Source organism: Poecilia mexicana, unplaced genomic scaffold (genome assembly GCF_051168715.1).
Source record: "Poecilia mexicana isolate PSO_F unplaced genomic scaffold, ASM5116871v1 scaffold_16, whole genome shotgun sequence".
Lineage (NCBI taxonomy): Eukaryota > Metazoa > Chordata > Actinopteri > Cyprinodontiformes > Poeciliidae > Poecilia > Poecilia mexicana.
The window spans coordinates 5548343-5573414 of record NW_028263385.1 but is presented as its reverse complement, the minus strand read 5'-3'; the positions used below and the strand labels follow the sequence as shown (position 1 = coordinate 5573414).

The 25072-nt window shown below is 38.0% G+C and overlaps 1 protein-coding gene across 2 annotated transcripts; it reads left to right on the top strand.

The window, feature by feature from the left end:
- The first annotated feature begins 335 nt into the window (after positions 1–335).
- smarcc1a (SWI/SNF related BAF chromatin remodeling complex subunit C1a) lies at positions 336–23680 on the top strand. Of its 2 annotated transcripts, none has more exons than XM_088013657.1 (27): positions 336–578; positions 3552–3671; positions 3754–3839; positions 4099–4180; positions 4301–4393; positions 4492–4561; positions 5029–5098; positions 5272–5347; positions 5811–5936; positions 6491–6585; positions 6665–6792; positions 8297–8334; positions 9260–9378; positions 9716–9787; positions 9904–10017; positions 10753–10906; positions 10996–11103; positions 11204–11266; positions 11446–11704; positions 12604–12765; positions 13977–14032; positions 15757–15910; positions 16117–16295; positions 16399–16533; positions 18821–19193; positions 19679–19804; positions 21152–23680. In XM_088013657.1, the coding sequence occupies exons 1-27, from the start codon at positions 393–395 to the stop codon at positions 21241–21243; spliced, it is 3336 nt and encodes a 1111-aa protein (XP_087869783.1). In that variant the 5' UTR covers positions 336–392; the 3' UTR covers positions 21244–23680. The 2 variants fall into 2 exon arrangements, with proteins under 2 accessions (XP_087869783.1, XP_087869782.1); XM_088013656.1 differs by having other exon boundaries at positions 6467–6585.
- The last annotated feature ends 1392 nt before the right edge of the window (positions 23681–25072 follow it).

Genomic DNA, 25072 nt, shown 5'->3' with positions numbered 1-25072 from the left:
TGTAACCAAATTGTTGCTGCACTGGCAGACGAGCTTATTGGTCCTTTCTCATTTTGTTGCGCATCAACGTAAAAAAATAAAAATAAATTACTGAATTGGTCACATAAAATACTCTTGTAAATTAATGTACATAATTGCTCTTTTCTATTTTTGCACTTTTTTCATTTCCGATCTTGTTTTTTTGTGTAAAAACAGCCGTACCAGCCGAAATACTGTGTGAGTGGTTGAACGTGACTAATTCTTGAACGTCTCCGTTTCTTCTTCTTTGAGGCTATGCCTACATTTCCCATGAGCTCTTCCATTGAGAGTTTTGCGACTGCGCAATATCATTTGAAAACTTGCACGGTGAGGGACGCTCTGGAGGAGAAAGGCAACGCAGCGAGCTAAACACAATGGCGACGTCGGCGACAACAGCAGGCGGGACGGGCTCAGGCGGAGGAACCGCGGGTCTGGTCGGCGGCGGAACGGCGGTAGCCCGAAAGAAAGATGGTGGACCTTCTACGAAATTTTGGGAAAGTTCGGAAACAATTTCTCAGCTTGAGACGGTGCGACTTTGGATCGGAAAGCACTACAAGAAGGTGAGCTAGCTGCTCTCTTGCTCCATTGCTTTCTATGAAGGCCCGCCTCTCGTTGGCACAATGGATCTGCTACATCTTCTACTTTTAGCCTCACAAGTACTATCTCGAGACATATTTCTTTATTTATACGCATATAAACGTATTTGTGCAGTTCACGTATCCCTATAAAATACGATATGATATCGTATTTTGCAGGTATACGCAGTATAGATATTACGCAGTATTCACACGAGTACTAGTGGAAATGAACTAAACTAGCCTAGCTACAGTTAGCTCCCTGACTTCTCATGCAGCTTTCTAAATGGCAACACTGTTTAGGAAATGTTCATAAACGTCCATCGGATGCGCTGCTTGTGGGTTTTATTATAGAGAAACACAGTTGAAACTTTACTCGGTTAAAATAATAAAAAATAAAACATTCTCTCATCGTGTATAATAAAAGGCCTCAAGAGCTAACGGAAAAGTCACGGGATAGCCTTCATACAAATCATATGGATAAATGCGCATTCATCCAGTTTTTGGGGTATTAAACTCAGGAATAAAATCAGTCATTAGATAACTGTACAGATTTCAAATCCAGATGCATTTTGTGTAGAACAGCAGGTTGTGTTTTGTCAACACACTAGCTTATCAGCCAGTTCAGGCTCCATTCACCCACTTCAGTTAGCTAAACAAAGAGTGTTCCCCTAATGCTCCAAATCTAACCCACTGATTGTTAAAATTGTAATCTGGGTAAAGTTTGAATTAAATAATGCATAGAAATGTTTGGATTTACATGGAGGCATATTTATCGCCTTTAATACAGTTTCACAAAAGAAATCTAATATAGGAAGTAATTTGCTCATGCATAAGCAGTGTATAAGAAGTGTGATTACTTTGTTACAAGCTGTTCTGTGCTTAGATTTATAATAAAGGTCATCTATGTATGTGGACGTGTATCTTATGCCTGGAAAATGATACTAGAAAAACAGAATGCAACTTATCGTGGCACTCACTATGCGCACAAACATCACGCACTTGAAGTATCCTTGAGCAAGTGTTAAAATTTATACAAATACCAGTTTATGAAGATTTTATTTTATGTATTAACTTATTTGTGGGTGCAGACTAATATTCTAAAGATGGTAGTTTATCCTATGAACTGCAGGAATAAGAAAATATCCATCAATATGTACCTAAACAAATTGTATTTATTGCCTAGTAATTGCACCTCCATCAGCCTTTCCAAAAAGGAAAGGCTATATAGATTGGTCATTGGTAATGACTGTTTAATAATAAAAAAACTACTTGTTAGTTATGAGTTATATGGTTTTATTTATGAATCTTTAGAACCCTTCTTAGCACTGATCATAATTTTGTGGATGATTTCGAATCTTTCGATTTTGTAAAGATTTAAGCTCCTGAAACGGATTTTAGCCAATTTGGATTTGTCTTTAAGAGGTAACATAAAATACAATAACAATAAAAAGTATTATTTTATTTGCCTTCCTGCTGTCTGTGATCTGTAATTATTTTTTGTCAGAGTCGGTGTAATTCCATATCAGTAATGATTGCTGTTCAGCAGAAAGAATTAGAAAAAAATATAGGTAACACTTTATTTGAAGGGGGTTGAATAAGACTGTCATGACACTGTCATAAACATGACATAACACCTGTCATGAACATGAATAAGCCTTCATGAATATTTATGACTGTTAAAGCGTCATTCGGTAAATTATGACACTTTTAATACAAAGTTGACATTATTCAAAATGTCTTTGTTATGACAACTTGACATTAACCAAGAAATCATTACTGTTTAAACTTTACCTTTAATAACATAAAGATACCTAATTTTTAAAGTGCAATCAGTAATACTTTTATAACAAATTTATATCAGTAATGATTTCTTGGTTAATGTCAAGTTGTCATAACAAAGATATTTTGAATAATGTCACCTTTGTATTAGAAGTGTCATAATTTACCAAATGACTCTTTATGACAACAGTCATAAATATTCATGTAGGCTTATTCATGTTCTTGACAGGTGTTATGTCATGTTTATGACAGTGTCATGACAGTCTTATTCACCCCCCTTCAAATAAAGTGTTACCAAAATATATTTATGTTCTGAATAATGTAGCACATTACCTTATCACTGAGATCCCCAATAACAAGATTTTATAATCCAGCACTTTCACAGGGAGGGAAAAGGATTAAACAGAACAACATTGCAGCATTTTGCTCAAAGTCCCTGTTAACTGCTGCAGGTTTTGCTCTCTCTCGCTCTTTTGCAGCCTGAATAAAGTGGAAAGATGTCTTGATGTCTTGTTGGTAATACAGCCTCCTTTTCAGTTGTTACTCACATCTCCATTCTCCTTCTGATTAATAGACATCATTAATAGGAAAAATATCTAACTTTGAGTCTTCTTCACACATTAAATGCATCCACACTGAGGATTGGGGTCTATCGGGTGACCTGGCGGTACTTTGTGCTTTCACTGGTCACAAAATGTTCTACTTTCTGTCTGGTCATTGGTCAGGGCAGATCCAGCTGAAAATCTGCTGATTCCAGTCACCAGCTTATTTCCCAGATCATCTCTGATTTTCACTGGTGACTGCAGAAAAGTGCAATATGAGATATTCCTTTACATGAGCATAATTTGTATTTTAGAGCCTAGCGTTGCTACTTTCTGATGCATTTCTGTCTCCATTTTGTTTGTAAGCAGAGCTTTTGTTAAAAATATACATATATTTAGATACTTAATTTCTGATTTATTCATTTGCTCTTTAAACTTAAAGAAAAAGCTGATGAATGTATGGACTGAGAGGCAGTAGTAAACACTGATTGAGTTCTTCCTTTGAATTTTACTATTAATTTTAGTGATGCTATCACCGCCTACTTTGACTGGAGGTCTTGGAGCATTTCTGTTTCATTAAACATGAGTTAAAAAAATGAGATAAGTTAACATGTTTGTCTTTGTGTCCCCCCAGTATGTCCAGAATGACTCTCCATCCAGTAAGTCCCTGGCTGGCCTGGTGGTCCAGCTGCTTCAGTTTCAAGAGGATGCGTTTGGACGCAGGGTCAACAATCCTCCTCTTACCAAGCTACCTGTAAGCACACACTCATTACTCGTGACATTAACCACACACCCTAGGCACTAAAACACAGTTCTTGTTCCTTCTCCTCGTCTAGGCCAAATGTTTCCTTGATTTCAAGGCAGGAGGAACTCTCTGTCACATCTTGGGATCAGTATACAAGTATAAAAGTGAGCAGGGCTGGTAAGTTAACTGTTTCTTTTGAACCATAATAATTGAAATACTACCCAACATTTTGATGTGTAATGATGGCACTTGGCAAAATGTTTCATCTGTGTTTTCTATGACTTTGTGTTTTTATGATGTAAAGCACTTTGAACTGCCTTGTTGCTGAAATGTGATATTAAAATAAACTTGATTGATTTAATATGTATGTCCATGAGTACCAATTGAAGATATTTATCAGGGATTTTATTATATATTATCTGACATTCACTATCAGGAGGAGATTTGACCTGCAGAATCCGTCTCGGATGGACCGGAATGTGGAAATGTTCCTAAATGTTGAAAAACACCTGGTCCAGGTGAGAGCAAGAGTGTAGACAAAGGCTGCTGACTGTACATGTTCAGTTTGTGTTATTTAGACTAAATATGTCTTCATTTAGCTCTTTACCGGTTTCCTGAAAGTGTTTGTGTGCTTTTAGAATAACTGCCTGACACGGCCCCTCGTCTACCTGTCGCCAGAAATTGAGCAGAAGCAAGTCAGCAAGCTCAAAGACATCATCAAGAGGCACCAGGTGAACTTGGGTCAAACCGAGACAATCCTAATTATTTGGGAAGTAGATTTTATAATAGATGCTGATGTATTTGTTTTTTTTTCTCATCTCCTCTCCAGGGTTCGGTCACTGAGGACAAGTCAAAGGCAACTCATCACATTCACCCATCTTTGACACAGCAGGAAGACGGTTGGTTTCAAATCACCATAATAAATAAAACATTGACCGTCATATTTGATGTGTATGATTTTGGTGATGGCACTTATCAAAATGTAGTTTGTGCAGTTGTTGACTGTATGGTTTTTTCTTTATAGCTTTGTAATGTTGTGTTTTTATTATGTAAAGCATCTTGAACCACCTTGCTGCTGAAATATGCTATATAAATAAACTTGATTGAGATTTTTCTGACTCACAGATTCACTTGTTAATTATATAAAATGTTCAGGAGAAGATTTGTTTTGTTCCCAGTATGATCCAACTGTTTTCAGATGCCATATAATGTGTCTTTAGTTGTATAAAAATGTAGCGAACAGTGGTTTAGATATAGTTTTCCATTTTCACCAACATGGACAATTGTGCAATAAGTGGGTGGAAATGTAAATTGATTGTTTTTCTCCTGAACATTTAGAATTTAAACACTGATTTGTGTTTTTCAGAGGAGTGGCTGCGTCCGGTCATGAGGAAGGACAAGCAGGTCCTCGTTCACTGGGGCTTCTACCCAGACAGGTGAACAGAATCTGTTGCTGAAAAGCTCAGATTTTCTTTCTCAAATGGCTTTTTTCTCATATTTTCTGGATAACGTTTTGCATGTTTATTTTAAGTATTTTTTTAAGAAATTGATTCAGTTCCCCATGTCTTTACGCTGCATGACTGATCACTGATGGTTCATGTTTTGTCAGCTATGACACCTGGGTGTCCGCCGGTGAGGTGGATGGTGATGTGGAAGATCCTCCCAGCTCTGAGAAACCTTGGAAGGTGAGTATCACGTTCTATGAAGATGGTTTTTTTTTTGTGTAAAAAGAAAAATAAGCTCCTCATCTTATCTGTTTAAAATAATTGATACTTTTCAAAATTATTTGAGTTTTTAAGTTGGCTCCTGGAATAGATCAGTTTTGAATGCCTTGAAGTTTCAAAAAATGATGTTTCCTTACATCACTTTACAAGTTTTGTTATAACTAAAGCTGAAGAAAGAGACTAGAACTGGGCTTCTGGTAAAAATATACTTACAAAAACAAATCTACCAACGTCATAAAATGCAGTTTATTTGGAATAATTGCAGAATTATATTGATACTACTAATTAAATCCAGTTGAATTAAAATAAAATCTAATAATTTCATTAATATATTAATGTTGAAGGGATTATTCGCTTTCACAATCACTGCTCTTTTGATCATTTGTAAATATTACAGAGGTAAGACTTCTCTCTGCTTCCTTAGGTTCATGCCAAATGGGTTTTAGACACAGATGCCTTCAATGAGTGGATGAATGAGGAAGACTATGAGCTGGACGAGAACAAAAAGCCTGTCAGCTTCCGACAGAGAATCTTCCCCAAAGAGGAGGAGGTAGGTTTGTGTGTCTTGTGTTTGAAATATTCAGCTTGACGGCATGTGTGGATGTTTTGTATGAGAGTATTTTTTTGTTGCAAGTTAGCCTTTTTTTGCCTGTAGCTTTGCCCTGTTCTTCGTCGTCCTTTTCCACATCTGGCTTCTGTCTACTGCTCACCTTTTTCAAACCTTTTGTTGCACTTCGTCTACTTTCTGATTAAGTTCAGGGTTCCTGTCAGCGTTAATACGGAGGCAGTCAATGCTTTTACTTTCTTTAGGATTTGACCACTATAAGTTGGAAAATGACAACATTTGTAGAGCAAACATGGAACTTTATTAGCCAGATGTGACTATTTTTGACTGGACGGTGTACAGGAACCCGGTTTGTCTCCTCCACCACCCACCAAAGCATCCTCCCCAACCCTGTTGTTGTTCTCCCTCTGCTTCCCCTCCTTGTGTGTGCAACCGTTCCATTCTTCTCATTCTGCCGCTCTTTCTCTCATCCTCCATCCCTCGCTCCCTGCGCTGCACGGGGTTTGTCTGATCAGTCTTCCCGTACACCCGATCGCAAGGAGCGCAAGGCAAACTCTGCGAGCAAGAAGAGGAGGCGCTCGCCCTCGCCGCCCAGCACTCCAGCCGAGTCCCGAAAAAAAGGAGGAAAGAAGGGGTAAGAGACAATTTAGTTTAGATGAACAACACAGAAAAAGTAGTCGGTGCTGAAAAGTTTCCAATTTGCCCTTTCGCAGGAACCCAGGGCCTCACTGGAAGCGACGGGGACACAGAGGAGAGGAAGAGGACACTGAGGAGGACATGACGAAGGACATGGATGACTCCTCTGCTGGCGCCAGCATGGAGGATGGTGTGTCCAAGAATGGTATGTGGGCTGTTTAAGCAAAGGACAAAGCTCACAGCAAATTAGATTTTTTAAATGTTTTTCAGGGACAAAGCTTCAGAAAGCTGCACAAGCAGCTATTTCTGCATTTCGGAGTATTGATTACTGTTAACCTTTGTTTTTCTGACCTTTTTTTTCTTTCATCACATTGCTCTCACTACTAGCCCTGAGCATCTTGACAATTTGATTAATTTAAGTCACCTTGACAATTTTTTAAAATCCTGTTAAATGGAACAACTAAAATACATTATTTAAGTTGGGCAAGTGTAGCTGAAGGAACTAATAAAAGTTATCTGTACTAGACTTCTCTTTAAGACCAATTTTTATTCACCTTCATTGAGATTAAAATTCTAGTTCTACTAGAATTACTAGTAGAACTCATATTTACTCAGTTTAAAAAGATGTGTTTGGAAGTTCATTTCCAGAAGGAAAACACTGTAAAATAAAATTATGTCCTGACCTTAAAATCAGCAATTTTCAGGATAATACTGTCTGTAATCATATAATATAACATTGTTAAAAGTATCACATGGCTAAAAGATGATGAAACAATAAGCAAGAGAGAACAGACACCTTCTGTTATGATTCAAGTAAAGACAGCATGGTGTGTTCTCCATCCTACAGCATTCCGCTCTGGGAAGCACTTGCAGAACTTGTTATTATCTGGGTGTAAAATAACAAAAAATAACCAGTTAATTGACACTGGATACTCTTCCCTTTTCTGTTTCAAAATGTTAGAGAATGTCCAAAACGTTAGATTAATTAAAGGTATCCTGCACAAGACGTCTTTGTTTGAGTAATTCTTAGCACAGAAGCATTGTGCTTGTTTCAACATCCTGCATGTCATGTTGATGCCTCTGGGATTGAGCTCCTCTGTCCTCACCTGCTTTGCATGTCAGTGGAATGAACTCAACAGAGTGGAAATGCAGCAGCAGCATATACACTTACAACAAAGCCAGGTTCTTTCTCTAGGCTCCCAGTCCTGCTTATCAGTAGTTTTGTTTTTATTCTTTTAGGATACAATCACATAAAACTGAGAACGCTTTCTTTTTTTTTTTACCTAGTCCCATTAATGTCCCACTTTTTGTCCCCCCAAAGAAATCATCTTCTCTCAAAGCACCCAAACTAATTCAGTCTATTTTAGGGTCCTCTCATTTCCCCCCCCCAGTTTTGCTTCATGTTGGTTATTACCTCCATGCCCCTGAATTGTGCTGTCTTGAAGGTTTTTTATTTTAATCTTTTATCTCCCCTCCAGTGTTTCACTTGGTTCATTTTTCTCACTTCTGTTCCATGCACAGCTAATTCAAAAAAAGACAGTGAAAATACTCCAGTCAAGGGAGGGAATATGGCAGATTTGGGTTTGTATCCTAACTGGATTTGCATGCTTGGTTGTGTGTTTGGTAACATAATTGTGTTTAATCATCTTAAAACCCTTGAACTTTAGCGCTACTATGTGTCTAACAAAGTTTATTTGCATTTTTCCCAGATGACATGGAGGATGATTCGGTGCTGTCCGGTGGCAAGGTCCGAAAAAACTTCTTTTTTATTTTTATCATAGTGTACTGAAATGTATTGGTAAACTGATGAATCAAGAATTTTCAAATATAGAAATTTTTAAATTATAGAGAATTATTTTCCAATAAACAAACAAAAAACATTAAAAAGCTGCAAACGCCATAAAAAGGCCTTCAGTGATTGGAGCAGTGACGCTATAATGAGCTATTTCACTTGTACATCACATAGACTTTGGTATTTCCATGAGGAATGCAAAGTATTTTAAAAATTTAAAAATTAGTTTTCAGTTACTGTAGATGAACTTCAAACTCCAGTGAAATCCATATTTTTAATCTGTGCCAGAAAGTTTGTATTCTATTGGTTCTGTGCAGAATTATGTCAGTTTGTCAGATTAATTCTCATTGGGTAAAAATATTGCCATCCCATTTGTCAATTGAAAACATATTTTAAGATGCGTAAAATAAGTGAAATTTAACTGTACTAAACCACAAAACATGCTACTCTCGCTCTCTCTCAAAATTGGGAAGATATTTTGTCCCAACTAGTCTCCTCCGATGCTCTGCTCCACCACAGAGTGAAGCTGGGTCAGAAAGCAACACATCACTAAAAATGTGATCTATTTAAGTTGACATACCTACAACTGTTGGCTATGTTTTTATCAGACTGCTGGAAGCATATTTAAATGTGGTTCCAGTAGTTTAGCATGGAGTGTTCTGAGCTACAGGTGTAGAGGTAATTTTTTCAGTGGTCCATTTTGTGGGTGAGGCTGTTTTAAATTTTGTCTTTAAAAGGAATATATTTGGTCAGGATAGTTTTGTTTTTGTGGATTAGATGGCACATTAAATGTATAATAAGAAACTAAGGTTTGAGAGTTTTGAAAAATTCAAAACATTATTTTTAGTGTCATTATTTAGAGAACTGTCTGTATCTGCAGGATGATGATGAACAGGGCAAAGGAGAAGTCAATCGGATGGATGCTGGAGAGGACAATGTAACTGAGCAGACGCATCACATCATCATTCCCAGTTATGCTGCCTGGTTCGACTACAACAGGTCAGCTCAGACAGAGTGGAAACATCTCTGTTATTTTGTCTCCTTTTTTGTTGCTACATTTAGCGCTTTTAGTGATTACATGCTTTGTACGAAGGTTTATAAATGCTTTAATCTATTGCATTGACCATATAAGGTCAAAAATGCTGGACCTTCTGAGGAGTCAACAAAAGATAAAGTTTTATTTGGAAAGTTGGTGTGATGGAGTTTTTAAGTTAACCCAACTTTATAGTTTTTCTTTTAAATTTTATATCAGGTTCAATCACAATTTTTACAGTAATTAAAATATACCCAGTTCAAGTTTAACATAATTTTTTATTGTTGTTTTAACTCCTTTTAGCATCCATGAGATTGAGAGGAGAGCTCTTCCAGAGTTCTTTAATGGGAAGAACAAATCCAAAACTCCAGAAATGTGAGTTTGACATTCAGTCCTGCACCAGCCACATAGAGTTGGAAATGTTATTTTATGAGAATTATTTCTGGTATTACTGTAAACATTTCCTGTCATGCTCATGTTTTCCTGCACAGATACCTGGCCTATCGTAACTTCATGATCGACACGTACCGGCTGAACCCTCAGGAGTACCTGACCTCCACTTCCTGTCGCAGAAACCTGACTGGGGACGTCTGTGCCATCATGAGGTTTGCTAAATATGTGGCTCTTAGCTTTTCATTTTTACCCAGTTTTTGTTCTCTGCAAAAAAAAAAAAAAAGTCAATTAGGCGTTTGTATCAAATTTGGCACATTCTGGATGTTTGTTATTGAATATTTTGTACAATATTAGAAATATATTTAAAATGCAAATACTTCAATTTGTTTTTTAAGTAAAAAACATTTTATTGCCTAAAATGCAATAACATAGCATTCCTTTTAGTTTACGCTTCATCATTTGTAGCAAAGGAACTGCAGCCCAGAATGTACTGCTAACATTAATAAGTGAAAAGCTCAGACCTTTCTGTTCGATCTAATACAATGTAGGGCAAATCTGCTGATTATCTTCTGGACTAGACTATTAATTAAGCTAAAGGTGCTTCATAACAGATTTTTTTTTTTACAGAATTTGAACCAGGTAAAGCTAAAAATATATCATTCAAGGATTTCTGGGTAAAATATATTTACAGATAATTTTTTTAATTATTATTTTAAATTTAATCGTAAATATTTTTGCACAGTTTTGTGATAATTACTGTTCTGAGTATGTTCTTTCAGTGATTGGCCCTTTTTTGAGTCTTTATAGAATAGCTAACAATTAATCGGTTACTACATTAGTTGATGATTATTTAAATAATCGATTAATCATGATTATTATTATAGTATAAATGCTTTGAAAACGCTGATAATGGTAGAATTTAAACTTTGTGTTTTGCTCATCTTCAGGGTTCATGCATTCCTGGAGCAGTGGGGTTTGGTAAATTACCAGGTGGATGCTGAGAGTCGGCCGTTACCCATGGGCCCCCCTCCCACGCCCCACTTCACTGTGCTGGCTGACACTCCCTCTGGCCTCATGCCCCTCAACCACCGGCCTCCACCTGTAAGGACAACATTTTCTACCATCTGTAATGAATTAAACCTTTAAAAGCTAAAAGGTTAACATTATGGCGTTTATAATGTGTTCTCCAGATTCCTCCTCCTCAGCCAATGCCCAACTTTGCAGATAAGTCCAAAGACAAACCAATTGATTTGCAGAACTTTGGTCTCCGCCCTGACCTCTACAAGAAAATTGCCAAAGTGAGAAATCAAAGTAGATTTTGCCTGTAAGATTCTAAATTATGTTTAAAATGACTTGTAAATGGTCTAACTTTATATGTGTATTTGCTTTGAATCACAGCAGGGAAAAGGAGCCGGTACCACCAGAGAATGGACCGAGCAAGAGACTCTGCTGCTGCTTGAGGTGAGCCTTTTTATGCAAAGAACACTTTTCTCCAACTTTGCTCTTCCTTATCTAACTTTCTTGCACAATAAATCAGTAAATGTTACATTTTGAAATATGTTCTCGTTACCTGTATTTATTTTCTATTAGAACCAAATACTCTGTTCTGGTAAAGATCTCTCTCTTTGTACCGCTTTCAGGCCCTGGAAATGTTCAAAGACGACTGGAACAAAGTGTCGGAGCATGTTGGTTCTCGCACCCAGGATGAATGTATCCTGCACTTCCTGCGGCTGCCCATTGAGGATCCGTACCTGGAGAGCACAGAAACGTCTCTGGGCCCTCTGGCCTACCAGCCCATTCCCTTCAGCCAGTCCGGAAACCCAGTAATGAGCACAGTCGCCTTCCTGGCCTCTGTGGTGGATCCCAGAGTGGCGTCTGCTGCAGCCAAGGCAGCTTTAGGTGAGAACAGGAGGAAGAGCTGAAATAGATTTATAATTTGTTGCTGCTGATGCATTGGAATCAGATTTGTGAATTTGCAATGACCTTATTCAACTATTTTAGGGCTGAAGCGATTAATTTGATCAATCGTGATGAATCGATTATTGAAATAATCCTCAACGAATTTATCAGTTATTCGTTAACTGCAGTATACACACACAGAAAGGCCATCTGTTGAAACACCTCCACTCTCAGGGTAGCAATAAAGCTAAAACTGTCCAAAAATATATATATTTCACATTTAAGATAAAAGTAAAGCCTTTGTCTAAAAATACATTCTAGTTTTACGGTGTAGTTTTAGCTTCACCTAGTTCAAATTCTTTGAAATATTTCTCCTAGTTGGGAGCTTTTGCTATCCAATTATTAATCTTTTAATCAAAAAACCAATCAACAAATCAGCTCCACACTGCATTCATGTTAAGTCAGGCAGAAAGGACTCAGTTTTCACAGGTTGATGTTAAAAATATTTTATTTTTAGCTGCAGATTTGCATAATTTTCTACAGATAATCAAACGTTCACTGAAATACATATTATCCTATTTAAAAAGTATTTGAGTTGTTTTGTTTGCATTTTTATGTATTTTTAATATTTTAAAAATAGACTTAAATGGTTAAATCATTTTTTTTTCCAAAATGTGGCAGTTTTTTATCCATTTAATTGTCATAATGGATAACTAAAGTAATTGTCAGTTGCAGCCCTAAAACATTTACAAAAACACACAAAACGACAAGAAGTGTTGGAAAAAGCTGATTTCTTTGACCTAAATCAATGAATCAAGACTTTATCTCTTCGTGTATTGTTTTAGTCCTGGTAGCATTTAGAGGACATCAAGGTAAAAATAGCCTTTCTCCTTTTTCAGAGGAGTTTTCTCGCGTGCGTGAGGAAGTTCCTGCCGAGTTGGTGGAAGCTCACGTCAAGAAGGTCCAGGAGGCAGCAAGGAGCACCGGCAAGGTGGATCCCACCTTCGGCCTGGAGAGCAGCGGCATCGCAGGAACCGCACCGGAGGAGCCCGAAAAAACAGGTGCAAATGTAGAGGAGACTTTTTTATTCTTTTGAACCATTACGAAAAATATTTTTGGGCAAGTTTACAACACATAAAGTGTTTGTAATGGCGCCTGAAATCCTTGTAAATGCTTGAGTTTCAATTGGTGTTTTCAAGATTTTTAAAGTGCTTGAATTGTGTATAAATTCACTGAGTGCACAGTTGTAATAAAGTGCAATCTAACATTTGATTAAAAACCTAAATTTGGAAAACATGATTTACATTAAATTTCAGACCTAATAAATTCATACATACAGATTTTTTTCTCACTCTTTGAAGTTTGGTCACATTTAGTTTTTTTGGTTTTGGTTAGTTAGAGTTAGCAAAATTATTTCTATTTACTAAAAAACTTTAATACTTGCCTATTTAAAAATGCTTGAATTTTACTGTTGAATAAGTGTACAAATCCTGCATGTAAGATATTTCAGATAAAAAAATGTGCAGCCACTAGAGGGCAGCACGCATTCACAGTATCAAACGCAGCTGGGCGTTTTGATGCAGATTAGTGCTCTGAGAATATGTTAATGTTTTAGGAAGAATCCACCAAACCCCAGCAGGAGATGATGACTCTCTATGATCATTGAAGGATCTGATCTGCATCTGTTTTTATCGGCACGCGCCGAGCATTGCAGATATTGGTGTGTGTTTATACTGCCGTGGTAACCAGTGGATTAAAAGAACAGTGGCAGATGGGGCAGAGGGGTTGGGTGGAGGGAAAACAGAAAAACTGGGTCATCGTTCTGCCTCTCTTGATTTTTGCTTAGCAGCATCTTAAAAATGTGTCTTTTTACTGTCATCACAGCACTTATGATCCCTGATGAAATGCCTCTGCTGCCACCTCTTCAACTACAGTGGTGATCAATAACTCTAAATGTGTTCCAGTTCTCACTCGGCCTGAAGCACTTCGCCCAACCCACAATCAATTTTCAGACTCAACGTTGGCCTAAGTGCACCCGTGACATGGTTTAACTCTCAGCTGTAAACATTCATTCAGCTGCTCTCCTGTGTGCAGATGCTTTCACACTTTTCCCCACTGATCTGTTTACTAAGAATAGCTTGCTAATCTCACTCCTCTTAAGGGGTTTTATCATAAGAAATAAATGTTTTTGTAAAAAAAAAAAAAAAACATTGAGTTTGTTTTAATGAATTATTTTCCTGATGTATATTTTGTTTCACCTCTTGATTCGCAGAAACCGCAGAACCAGAAAAGATGGAAACAGATTCAGACTCCCAACAGGCTGATAAGGTGAGATAAAAAGGCAACTTATAAAAAATATTTTGGAAAAATATTGATAAACCATCTTTAGAATAAAAAAGTGTATTTCCTCAAACTGGTGAGGATAAATCCTGGAGGAAACGCTACAAACCTACGGAGTCACTAGTTCATACCGCCATCTTACCTCTTCCTACAGTTGTTTGAAAAAGTTTCAATAAATCTAGGTTGAAGATATTGATAGTTCAGAATAAAAATAAATGAAAAAATGAAATAAAAACAATTTTACATTCACCAGTGTTTTTCATGCAAGATTCAATTTTAAATCTTTTTTTTTTTCTTGCATTCTTTCCTAAAAAATAAAATAGATTACAAACGGCAGAAAATATTTTGAGTTGTACGATGGAAAAATAAGGGCCAGGCTCAAGAATCTATGTTTAATTAAGACAATATGTTCATGTTTTTAGCATAATAAAGACATAATTTTACTAGAACATCATAAAATTACAAGAAAGTCTTCTTATTTAAAAAATCTTCTAGTTATCAATATCTGACATGATCAGCTCAGTCCATGTGATTCTTCCTTCCAAATAGACTCAGTTGTTTGTACAGATAAAAATGAATGATGCTGATGTGCATTTCCTTATTTATAATACAGACACCAAAGGATAATGTCATAAATTTTTTTGTTTCTTTTTGTGTTTGAATTCTCATAAAATTACGACTTCATTCTCCTAATATTATGACTATATTCTTGTAATACTATGACTTTATTCTTGTGATTTAAAAAAAAGAATAAAAAATAAATCATAGCCTGGCCTAATACGCTGTCATAGAGTTTACCCGAGTCTAAATAAATAAATTGATTAGTTGATCAGTTCTACTTATCGCCCTACATATGGTCGTTGGTTTTCTATATTTGTCATTTCAAATGATCAACACTGACTGTGGACTCATGTCTGACCATTTCTGTACACAGCGAGCCGTTGCTGTGGTGTGAGTGTTTGAAATCATGTCGTTACATCTGCAGTCAGGAACATTCATTATGTTTAAACAGAAAAATCAATACACAGTTTAAATCTGTTAAGGTGTTAAATAGTTCTTGGCAACCATCAGTTTTCGTTTTATAAGTGCTCTCTTTCTCTCTCTCCCCCAAGGGACGGATAAAGTTTATCCTTCCAGTCATCTGTGTTTAGTTTCTGCTTGTAGAAGGAGCTGCAGGTGAAAGTAAATATCTTCTCCAAAGTGCATGTGGTGTCTGCGGCTGAATCATTATCCTTCGTTAACAAGCGTCAGGCGCTTGGATTGGATCACTACAGGGAAAATTTGAGCTAATAATCCACAAGCGATGAACATGGCTGCATTTAAAAGCAGTTTTTTAATGTGGAACAAATTCACAGTGATGTAAATTGTTGTTCATACTCATATCGTAAAAGACTGTTTGGAGTTCAATAACTGCTGGCTAATATATTCAAAGTGAAAGAGTTTGCATTTTGTCCTGGAGGTCCTGGAGTTATGGAAGCACAAATAAGAAACAAAGGAGAAAAGAAAATAAAGAAATATTGGACCTGATGCCATAAATACATCAATATTTACAAATAATATACACCATCGGCAGATATTCTAATATCATGCACTCCTAATTTCACAAGACAAACTTAATACAGTTAAATCGTCCCATTAAGTCCCAAAGCATCCTTCCTGAATAATGTCTTTTCTCATACATTAAGCTCATGTATGTGATGTTCTGTTTTCAGGCTGAGATGAAGGATGAGGCGGAAAAGCCCAGTGAGTCGGCAGAGAAAAGCGACAAGACGGAGAGCACGGAAAAGGTGAAGAAGGAGGGAGCAGAGGGATCAGAGCATGAACAGGAGAAGGAGGAAGAAGGAGAGACCAAAACAGCTTCAGCAGGTAAAACATGATACAGGTCATCACATCTCTTCAACGAACCACTACGTGTTTTAGTTTACTTGACTTGTTTGGAGACAAAGTAGAAATCTAAAGAAAACTCATCCATCAACATCAGTTCTTAGTCCTTCAGAACATTTTCTTTTGCAGAAATGACATTGTTCTGTTGGAATGAAGTAGGAATGAATCTCTTAAACTGTTTCTTCCAGATAAAGATAAGGATGAAACTATGGACACCTCATCTTCAGATCAAGAGAAGGAGAAAGAGGACAAGACGGCTGCTGAGGAGGGAGAGGAAAAGCAGAAGAAGTTGGAGCATGACATCGGAGAGGGAAACATCGCCACAGCGGCCGCTGCTGCTCTCGCTTCTGCAGCCACCAAAGCCAAGGTGAGGCCGGCCGCTCAACAGATCACATGTTTCCATTATGCTGGCCTGCAACAGATTTACGTTTTCTTGGATATTTATCATCGTACTTTATCCATCTTCTCAGCACTTGGCGGCGGTTGAAGAAAGGAAAATTAAGTCCCTGGTTGCTCTGCTGGTGGAAACCCAGATGAAGAAGTTGGAAATCAAGCTGAGGCACTTCGAAGAGCTGGAGACCATCATGGACCGCGAAAAGGAAGCTGTAAGTCAGAGTTAGGAATTGGGAGAAAAATGTGTTAATTAATGCAAAGGCAAGGCTCCCTTTGATCCGCCCCAGTCTTTTATAAGTAAGCATAGTTCTTGTTACTACTATTGTGATAAACAGGGTTTTAGAAAGTCTTTGGTCTCACCATTCCTATGGTTTAAAGCCCTTATAATGAGATCTCAAAGATGTTTGCAGCACAGCAAATTTATTAACATTAACTGTGTTTACATTCACGCCATTCGGATTATCAGTCGGCATAAATCACCCCTCTTATTCAGATTATAAATTCATTTTGATCAAGTTGCATCTGTAAAACATCCCGATTGGGGTGTTTACATGACACATTTTTTATGTCCAAAAAAGCTAAACTGTTCTGCAGAATCAACATGTTTAGTTGAAATCTAATACTATAATTAGTTATTGTGATAAACGGAGGTTTTAAAAAGGTCAGTTTATTACTAACTGTTTTTAAAAATACCTTAAGAGATTTCTTTTTGGTTCATTTTCTTACGTATTGGTTTTAATCTCTTTTATTCATGTATCTATTCATTTAATTATCTTTATCCATTACAACTTCTTGTTTTGTTCCTGTTTCCTGCTCTTTGAGAGCTAAGGCTACAAAGGGCATTATAAAAAAAATTATTATTATTAAAATTAGAGGGTGTTTTAAAGTTCTGAAAGTATGAAAATAATAAACCTGGTATAAATGGCAGCACTCTAACCGTGATACAAAATGTGGTATGTTATTTTTATTGCAGTAATGATAACTGTTTTAAATAAAATTGACTATATCATGGAGGATATTTAGTTTTTAAACACCATGTTAGTGTGAAACAGGAGTTTCTTTATTTTAGATTAAGGTTATTAGCGTCACTCACTGAATGAGAAAATGCTCTGAATTGGATTTATCGGGCCACGTTTTGCACCTTCACTTAACACACTGTCCCATTTTGAAATAAATACTTGTACAATGTCTGAGCTTGATGTTAAGAAAACACTACAAAATGCTAGATTATCTGCTGTTCACACGATAAACCGATTTCTTAGCCTCCCAAAGACAATCACTCTTGTCTGAAATCATAAAGCTGCTGGGTCATTTATTTTTTATGGTTCGTCCTCGTTTTCTTCTGTTAATTTTTGAATTTTTTATTTTTTTTTGTTACTCCAAATAAGGTGGCTATTATAAGAGAAACTGGGAACCCTTGTTTTTGTTGAGAGTACTTGTCTGTTTTGCATTTCCTGTACCATACAGCTCAGTTCTGTGGTTACTTTGATGATGTAGCCAAGAAACATATAGTCCATCAGCACGTTCTCACCGGGTGAGTTAAACCTGACTTAGTCTTGGGTCTTTCAAAGATACTGAAGCAGAAACAAAACTTAAAATGTTGGCAGCTTTAGAAATTGAGCTGCTAGGAGAAAGCAGTTGTTTAGTGATGCAGTTTGAACCGACAGTGGTCTTCATGGGACACATGAGTGATTTAGCTTATGAGTTTCAAAGTGTGTGTCCTGGAGACACTGGTGGGAGTGGAAAACTGTGTTTTCATAGCGGTGGGATTCAAGCCCAGTTTCACAGATGCAAACACTTCATGAAAAGAACTGTTTAAAGAAGTTTTTGTGGAACTGGAGAGAACCCAAACCTGGGCTGCTGCTATAAAACATCGTAGTTGTAAAGATCTACACAGAACAGCAGAAACACAGCAAAGCGTGTTCCAGCTCTAATACATGGAAACAGTCTGGATAATGGAGAAAACGTTCAGTGAAAGCATGTAGATTCCTGCAGTCTCATGCCAAATATTATTTAACTAAGTTTGACAAGTGAGAATTTATATTTTTATGATTGTATATCAGTGAGCACCGAGGTAAATATAATGAAATTCATTGGTTTTAGTTAATAGATATGGAAAGGTGGTAAGACATGGCCAATAAGTGAATTAATCTGGAGCTTCTTAGCATTCATCAGCAGCTCATTGGTGGAGTGAGTCTGGCTGTAGCACAGTGCGCTAAAGAGTTAAACATTATTTGACGAAGCCTTGAGGCGGGTAACGTGGCTCAAGGACTTTTAAGAATCAGGTTCTTTGACTCCTCTGATGAATCGTTACAGATACCATTACCATTACCATTAGCTTTTTAATCGTAGTAGGTTGTAGCACCAGTCAACATACTTTTATTAACCTTTTGCTGGCAGAAAGCTCCTATAACTTCCTCAGTCTAATCGTCGTGATGCATCTGAGAATGGAGGGATTTTTCCACCTCTGATTGTTTGTGTTGGTGTTTCTTTGTGCAGCTGGAGCTTCAGCGGCAGCAGCTCCTCACCGAGCGCCAGGCGTTCCACATGGAGCAGCTGAAATACGCCGAGATGAAGGCCAGACAACAGATGGAGCAGCAAGCCGCTGCCGCCGCCGCCGCCGCCGCTGCTGCCGCTGCCCAGGCTCAAGGTCAGGGCTCTGGACCCGGACCCCACCCCGGACCCCCTCCACATGGTATGCATCACGGCGGACCCCCGCCCCACCACGGCGGCCCTCCTCCTGCTCACCATGGAGGACCACCGCCCCACCACGGCGGGCCTCCCCCCCACCATGGAGGACCGCCACCAGGTGCTGCAATGCATCCTGGGTTCCCTCCAATGGGCCACCATCCCATGGCCCCCCACCAGACAGGTCAGAGGTCACTTTAAGACTTTGTGTGTGTGTGTGCATGTATGTGGAGAAGTCATAGTTTTATTTTTTTAGGTTTTTTTTGTTGGACTAAATTTATAAAACATCTTTTAACTGCAGAAATATTTATTTTTTGTTTATCAAGTTTTTGTTTTTTCAACAGCAAGGAAAACATAAACACATCATTTAGTCAACAATTGCAAAAACCAGAACAACGATTGCATTTTGTAAAGTGCCTTCATTAAACTCATCATAACATTTAATAAAAGTGAATGCAAACCAATTTTATCCAGGTGGATAAAAAGCCTGTTTGAAAGGTTTATTGTTTTTGAACCAGAGGGAATATTTTGGAGTCATTTTACAACAGCAGAAATGTTGATCAGTATTTAAACGGATTTAAAGGAAAGCCTTTTTTAAATATGAATAAAAAAGTGTGGCTGAGAAAAACAGACATTTTAACGTCTCGCGTTTTCTCCACTTGTCTACAGGACCGATGGAACCGGGTCAGCCGATGCCAGGACGGATGCTGTCCGGTCCGCCCTCTGCCGGACCGCCACCAGGGGGCATGCCGCCCATGATGCCCCCACGTCACCCTGGAGCCCCCAATGGCATGTGTGAGTATAACAATCAACTTCAACTAACGACTATGTTATAGAGAGTTGTAGTTCTTCTGAGATTGGTGGGTTGCCAGTTTGAACTCCTGCTGCTGCTGCTCCTTGGACCGACGCTTCACCCACTGTACCTGCTGATGTGGTCAGAGCCCCGTGGCGTAGATTGAATAGCGGCTGTGGCTACAGGGTAGCTTTTCCCCTGTCATTGTGTAAATGAATGACAGAATGATTGACTCCTAAGAGCTTCACACGACATCGGTCTTCATGAACAGCTTTACAAATGCAGGTTATTAACCTTAAAGATTCTGGCCATGGAAATATATTTTAACTTGGTTTTTGTGTGTTTAAATGTTTTAAGAATTTGAGTTATTTTGTTTCTCATACTTTTCTTTATAGAAGTAATAATTGATCCTGCCATTTATGGATAAAGTTTATGCATCAACTGGAGCTGACAGTTGATAACAAAGGAAGCTAATAAAGAGAAAGCACAATTAGTAGCAATGGCTTTTTGTGGAGCTTTTACTGCGTCTGTAGAGAAACCCATTTGGATCTGTGGGAGTGGTGGGATTTTGATGTGATGCACTTATTGACAGACTTCTTTCATAAGTTTACAGTTATAATTTTCAGCCATTGTTTACGTCCAGATTTACGGCTGCTGGCTTCTTCTGGTGCAGAATTATGACACGTTTTAAACCAATGACATAAGAGTCAGATTAAATAAATATGGCAGGACTGTCCAGGCTGCAGAAACTCTGAAAACAGACAAGTATCTGATTTAGTTCCACATATGGAAGCGGCACAGATTGAACTTTTTGGGGGGTAAAAAGATGGAAATTGTGTCGTTAAAACTGCTGTAATAAATTAGTCCGAGCCGTTGCACTTGTTCTTGTCTGGTTGTACTTGCTACGACTGTAGTTTTGCATTTTCAGCACCAGCTCTCTGTTGTTGTGATCAGCCTTGATTTTTCAGGTTTTGTATTTGTGTAGCTCTGCGCTGTTAAGTTGTTTGGTAGAGATCTTAAAACAAATGTTTTTCTTTTTTAATGTGGATTATATCAAAACATTTACTTGTGACAACCTCACTTTAGGGTATTTGTGATCAGTCATGTGCCAAAGGGGCTCAGGTTGCTTTAATCACAGTAACTTTTCCATGATAATTTGCTGAGATACTCATTGAATCAAAGTTGATCATAACCTCTTTTTCTGTTGGATTTTAAAAACAATTACTGTATATTTCTACTTCAGTTAAAGTCAAATATTTCCTTTGATAGTGCAGCAATCTTGAAAATTTGCTCTTATGAGTCCATCTGCCCTGTAAGGTTTTCTAAAACTAGCATGCTTCTCTCTGCAGATCCTGGCCCTCCACCTGCACAACCAGAGGCGATGCCTCCAGCTCCTGTGGCTCCTCCAGCGCCCCCAAGTGGCCGGGTGTCTGACAATTAAGACGTACAAACAGAAAAAGCACACGTGCATAAAGCTAAAACTCTGTCTCTGACCTTTGCTTGTTGCTACGTTTTTCTCCTTCACATTCAAGCAACCATAAACTTTACTCCCCCTGACACACAGACCCACACTCTGGGATCCAAATTCACAAACACACATGCAGACTTCCTCTCAGGGCACAGCGGCGAGGTTCATCTAGTAATAAACACTGTTTTACACTCTGTTGAGTAACAGCGAGGCTGAAGACAACAATCCTGTGTATAGAAAACCAAACAAGGAGACAGAAAATATTTTTGAAGAATCCTCCTTTCTCAGCTTCTTATTTTGTTCGAATGACACTGTAACGCTTTCCAGAGTAACAAAAACAACCCCAGGCTCTCCTGTTCCCCGTTTCCCTAAGCGATAAACCCCTAGAGGAGGCTTGTTGGGCCAGACAGCCAGTCTGTGTGCTGAGTAGCCTGAGCTGTGACATGTGAGTGGATCCAGCCTGCCCTCACTCCTGCTGAGTATCTACCTCTCGCTCTTCTTTTAAATGATACACTGTAGTTCTGTGTGTGTGTGCGCGCCTGGAAGACAGACGGAGGCTTGAGTTTGGTCTGTGTAGTCAGCTGAAGTTACAGAAATTTACAATAGAGACAAAAAGTTACGATTTACCTTCAGACGAAAAGCCTTCTAGGTCAAATGTTGCTGGAAAGACTGTTATGTTTCTGATGAGGTTCTCCCAAACAAAGCTGGTAGGTGTAATACGTTTAGTCCTTAGTAGCTTTTTGTTGCAGATTAAAGAAAATATCAGAAAATTATGCAGGAATCTTTTAAATGTGTCACGTTTTAGCTGCTTTGATCAGATTCTACAAACAAGACGGCAGCACTCTTCTTTTTAAGTTAAACTAAACACCTGCCTACTCTGGTCTTCTGTAATAAATATATTTGATGCTGTTAGGAAGCTACTTCCAGGTGCAGGCTGACCTCATTTTGCTTCAAATACAATAGCAGCAGCAACAAAATACGAATAAATAAAGCTTAGAAAACCAAAGCTGAAGTATTTTTTAATTTTCTTCTGCTTAAATGTAGAATTTTGTTACAGATCTGATCGGGCCGCCAAAGGATTCACAGACTGTAAACATCCGTCCTTCTGTCTCGGCTCCCAGAGCGCGAAAACGCACAGAGAAATGTAAGCTAAGCTCAGGCAAACACTGGAGGCTGCATGCACACACCCACATCTTGGTTCAACCCTGGCACTGACCCTCACACACACACACACACACGCACACACACACACACACACACACACACATCCTCTGCTGACCTTCACACAGTGAGAGACGCTGCGTTTCTGCTCAAACGAGACTGAGCTCTTCCTTGGCACCGTGGGTATTCTGGTCGCTCTTTCGGTGCTGATTCTGTAGCTATTCGACCCTCCTCTTCATCTTCCTCTGCTCCGTTTTCTCACGCCTAGCACTGCCTACCTCGCTAACAACCTCCTCCTCTTCTGTTTCTCACTTTTCACAAGTCGCCGTAAAACTCTGCAATATTCTTCTCCAGTCTTCTCCAATCTGTGGTCAAAACAAAGAAAAACAAATGATGTGTTAATCCTTGAAATTTCAGTTGATGCAGTCCAGTCCATCTTGTTTGGTTGAAAAGAATATTGTCGAAATGTGACGTTAAAGTTCGGCTTCACTTCACCAATAGCCAAAACTATAAACAAACGTTTCTGTTTGGAGTTGCTCCTAACGACCGTCGCTGTTGTTTTCCCCTGACCATTGTCTCGGTTGTCGGTATTTAAGCCTGTAGATGTAAAATTTGATCTGTTTTGCATATGATAACTGCTTCCTGTGTATAACTTCTTTAATATAAAATAAGTCACATGTTCACACAAGTTGCTACTGAACCCAAAAACGGTACCTTAACTTCAAACTGTTCCTATTTCCTTTTAGCGCTGTCGGTGTCTCTGCTACCTCTTCCTCTTTCATCTGCTAGCTACCTCTTCTAGAAATCTTCCTCTTGCTCTCTGCTACCTCTCACACCCTTTAGCTACCTCTTGTTAGCCTTTCCTTTCCTTTTTTAGTCTTTGTTTTTGAGTGCTGCCCACATGACTGCTGTCACCGCTGCCCTCTTCTCCCAGGCTGCAGGAAGAAGAAAACGCAAACATTCGTTCATCGCGCTCTCATTCACCGTGCCCTCTTTGTTTTCCTTTTTCCTGTGTTAACATCTGACTAGGTGTGTGATTTATCTTTGCTTAAACATGACATGATTCCCTTATTACATATATTATCTTTTATGGATGCTTTTTTTGTGTTAATGGTAATGTATTTTTAAGGAGAAGTTTTGTGTAGATGGAAGTTTTCTCTGTAGCATTTGTTTTGTTTTTCTTTTTATTTTGTATGGGGTCTGTTGGTACTTGGACCTAGACACTGTCAAATAAACTGTTTTTTAATAATCGGTTTGGGGTTTTCTCATTACTTAGGAGACTTGTATAAAGTAATAAGACAAAATGAGTTGGGTTTAAATGTGCTGTTTGATTTAAATATTGTTGATTTATTTATAAAGTCCTCAAAATTTCAATTAAAAACCTAAATTTGCTAAATCTTTTTACATTTCAAACCAGCTATTTTCATACAGCTAATATAAAGACTATTTTTTCTCACCATCTAAAGTTAAATCAGACTGAACTTTTTTTTTTAAGTTCGATTATTTTTATTTTCTAAATTCCAGAAAACGTGGTGAGAACATTTTCAGAGATTTAATTGTGACTTTCTTTGTACTTTGTGTTTTATGCCTTTAATTTGATCAGGAAGGTATTTTGCCTTTACACAATGTTTGGCTATTCGTAAATATGTCATGAATATTTATTATTCTTAATGACTTACTGATCGTCTTACATTAAACAATGTTATTGAAATTGCGGGATTTTTTTTGTTAAACATTTCAAAACATAAAATGTTGCTGTATGTTCGTTTACCTCATCCCTGCTGTAGAATGTAGAATACTGTCACAAAAATATAACAGTGAATTATAGCGGTCCACTTTAGTTCATTTTTGTTGGTTTTGTCTCCAAAGTGGAAAAGTTTGAAACCTTGCCTTGAAATCCTTGAAAATTGTCTGTATTTTACTGCAGGAAAAGAGTGTTGACCCTGCATGAAGCTGAAAAGAGTAAATTTCCAGCATTGCTCCTTAGGAACAATGCTGGAAATTTGTTCCAAAGGAATAGAAAATGTCCACTTCCCATAAAAGGTAATAACTTTCTGCAACGAAATTCACTGATTTCATTTGTTCTCCATTGTTTCTCTTTGTCAAACCTTTATGTCCTCATTGAAAAACAACCAGCTGCACTCAATAATCATCTCTAATGACAACATAATGACCACCACTTTTTCTGGATAAACAAAGATTTGAAAAGTATTACTGGATTTGGGCTGAGAAGTTCTGGATCGTTACATTATTTCCTTTCACTGTGTTCGTGTTTTTCACAAAACGGCCGATCCACAATGAGAAGATGGATTATCTGGGGTTTGCTTTTGTTTTGGGATTAGGGGCAACGCCATGAAACGTCCACACGAGGCGTTCACGTTGTATGAATTAGGCGGTTTGTGGCCTCACGGGCTTAATGCACCTATTGTAAAGGACAACTGCTTAAATTTCCTCAAACGACTCAATACTCGGATGCTTTACGTTTCGATCCATAAGCAGACAACTGTTATTTTACTGTAAAATCAAGACTTGTAACAGAAACTATTTAAGTGAAAATCACATTTTACAAATCTTAAATACATTTTTTATGCATAAATTTGAGTTTATCCAGATGAAATGGTTACATACCAGCAGGTAGAAT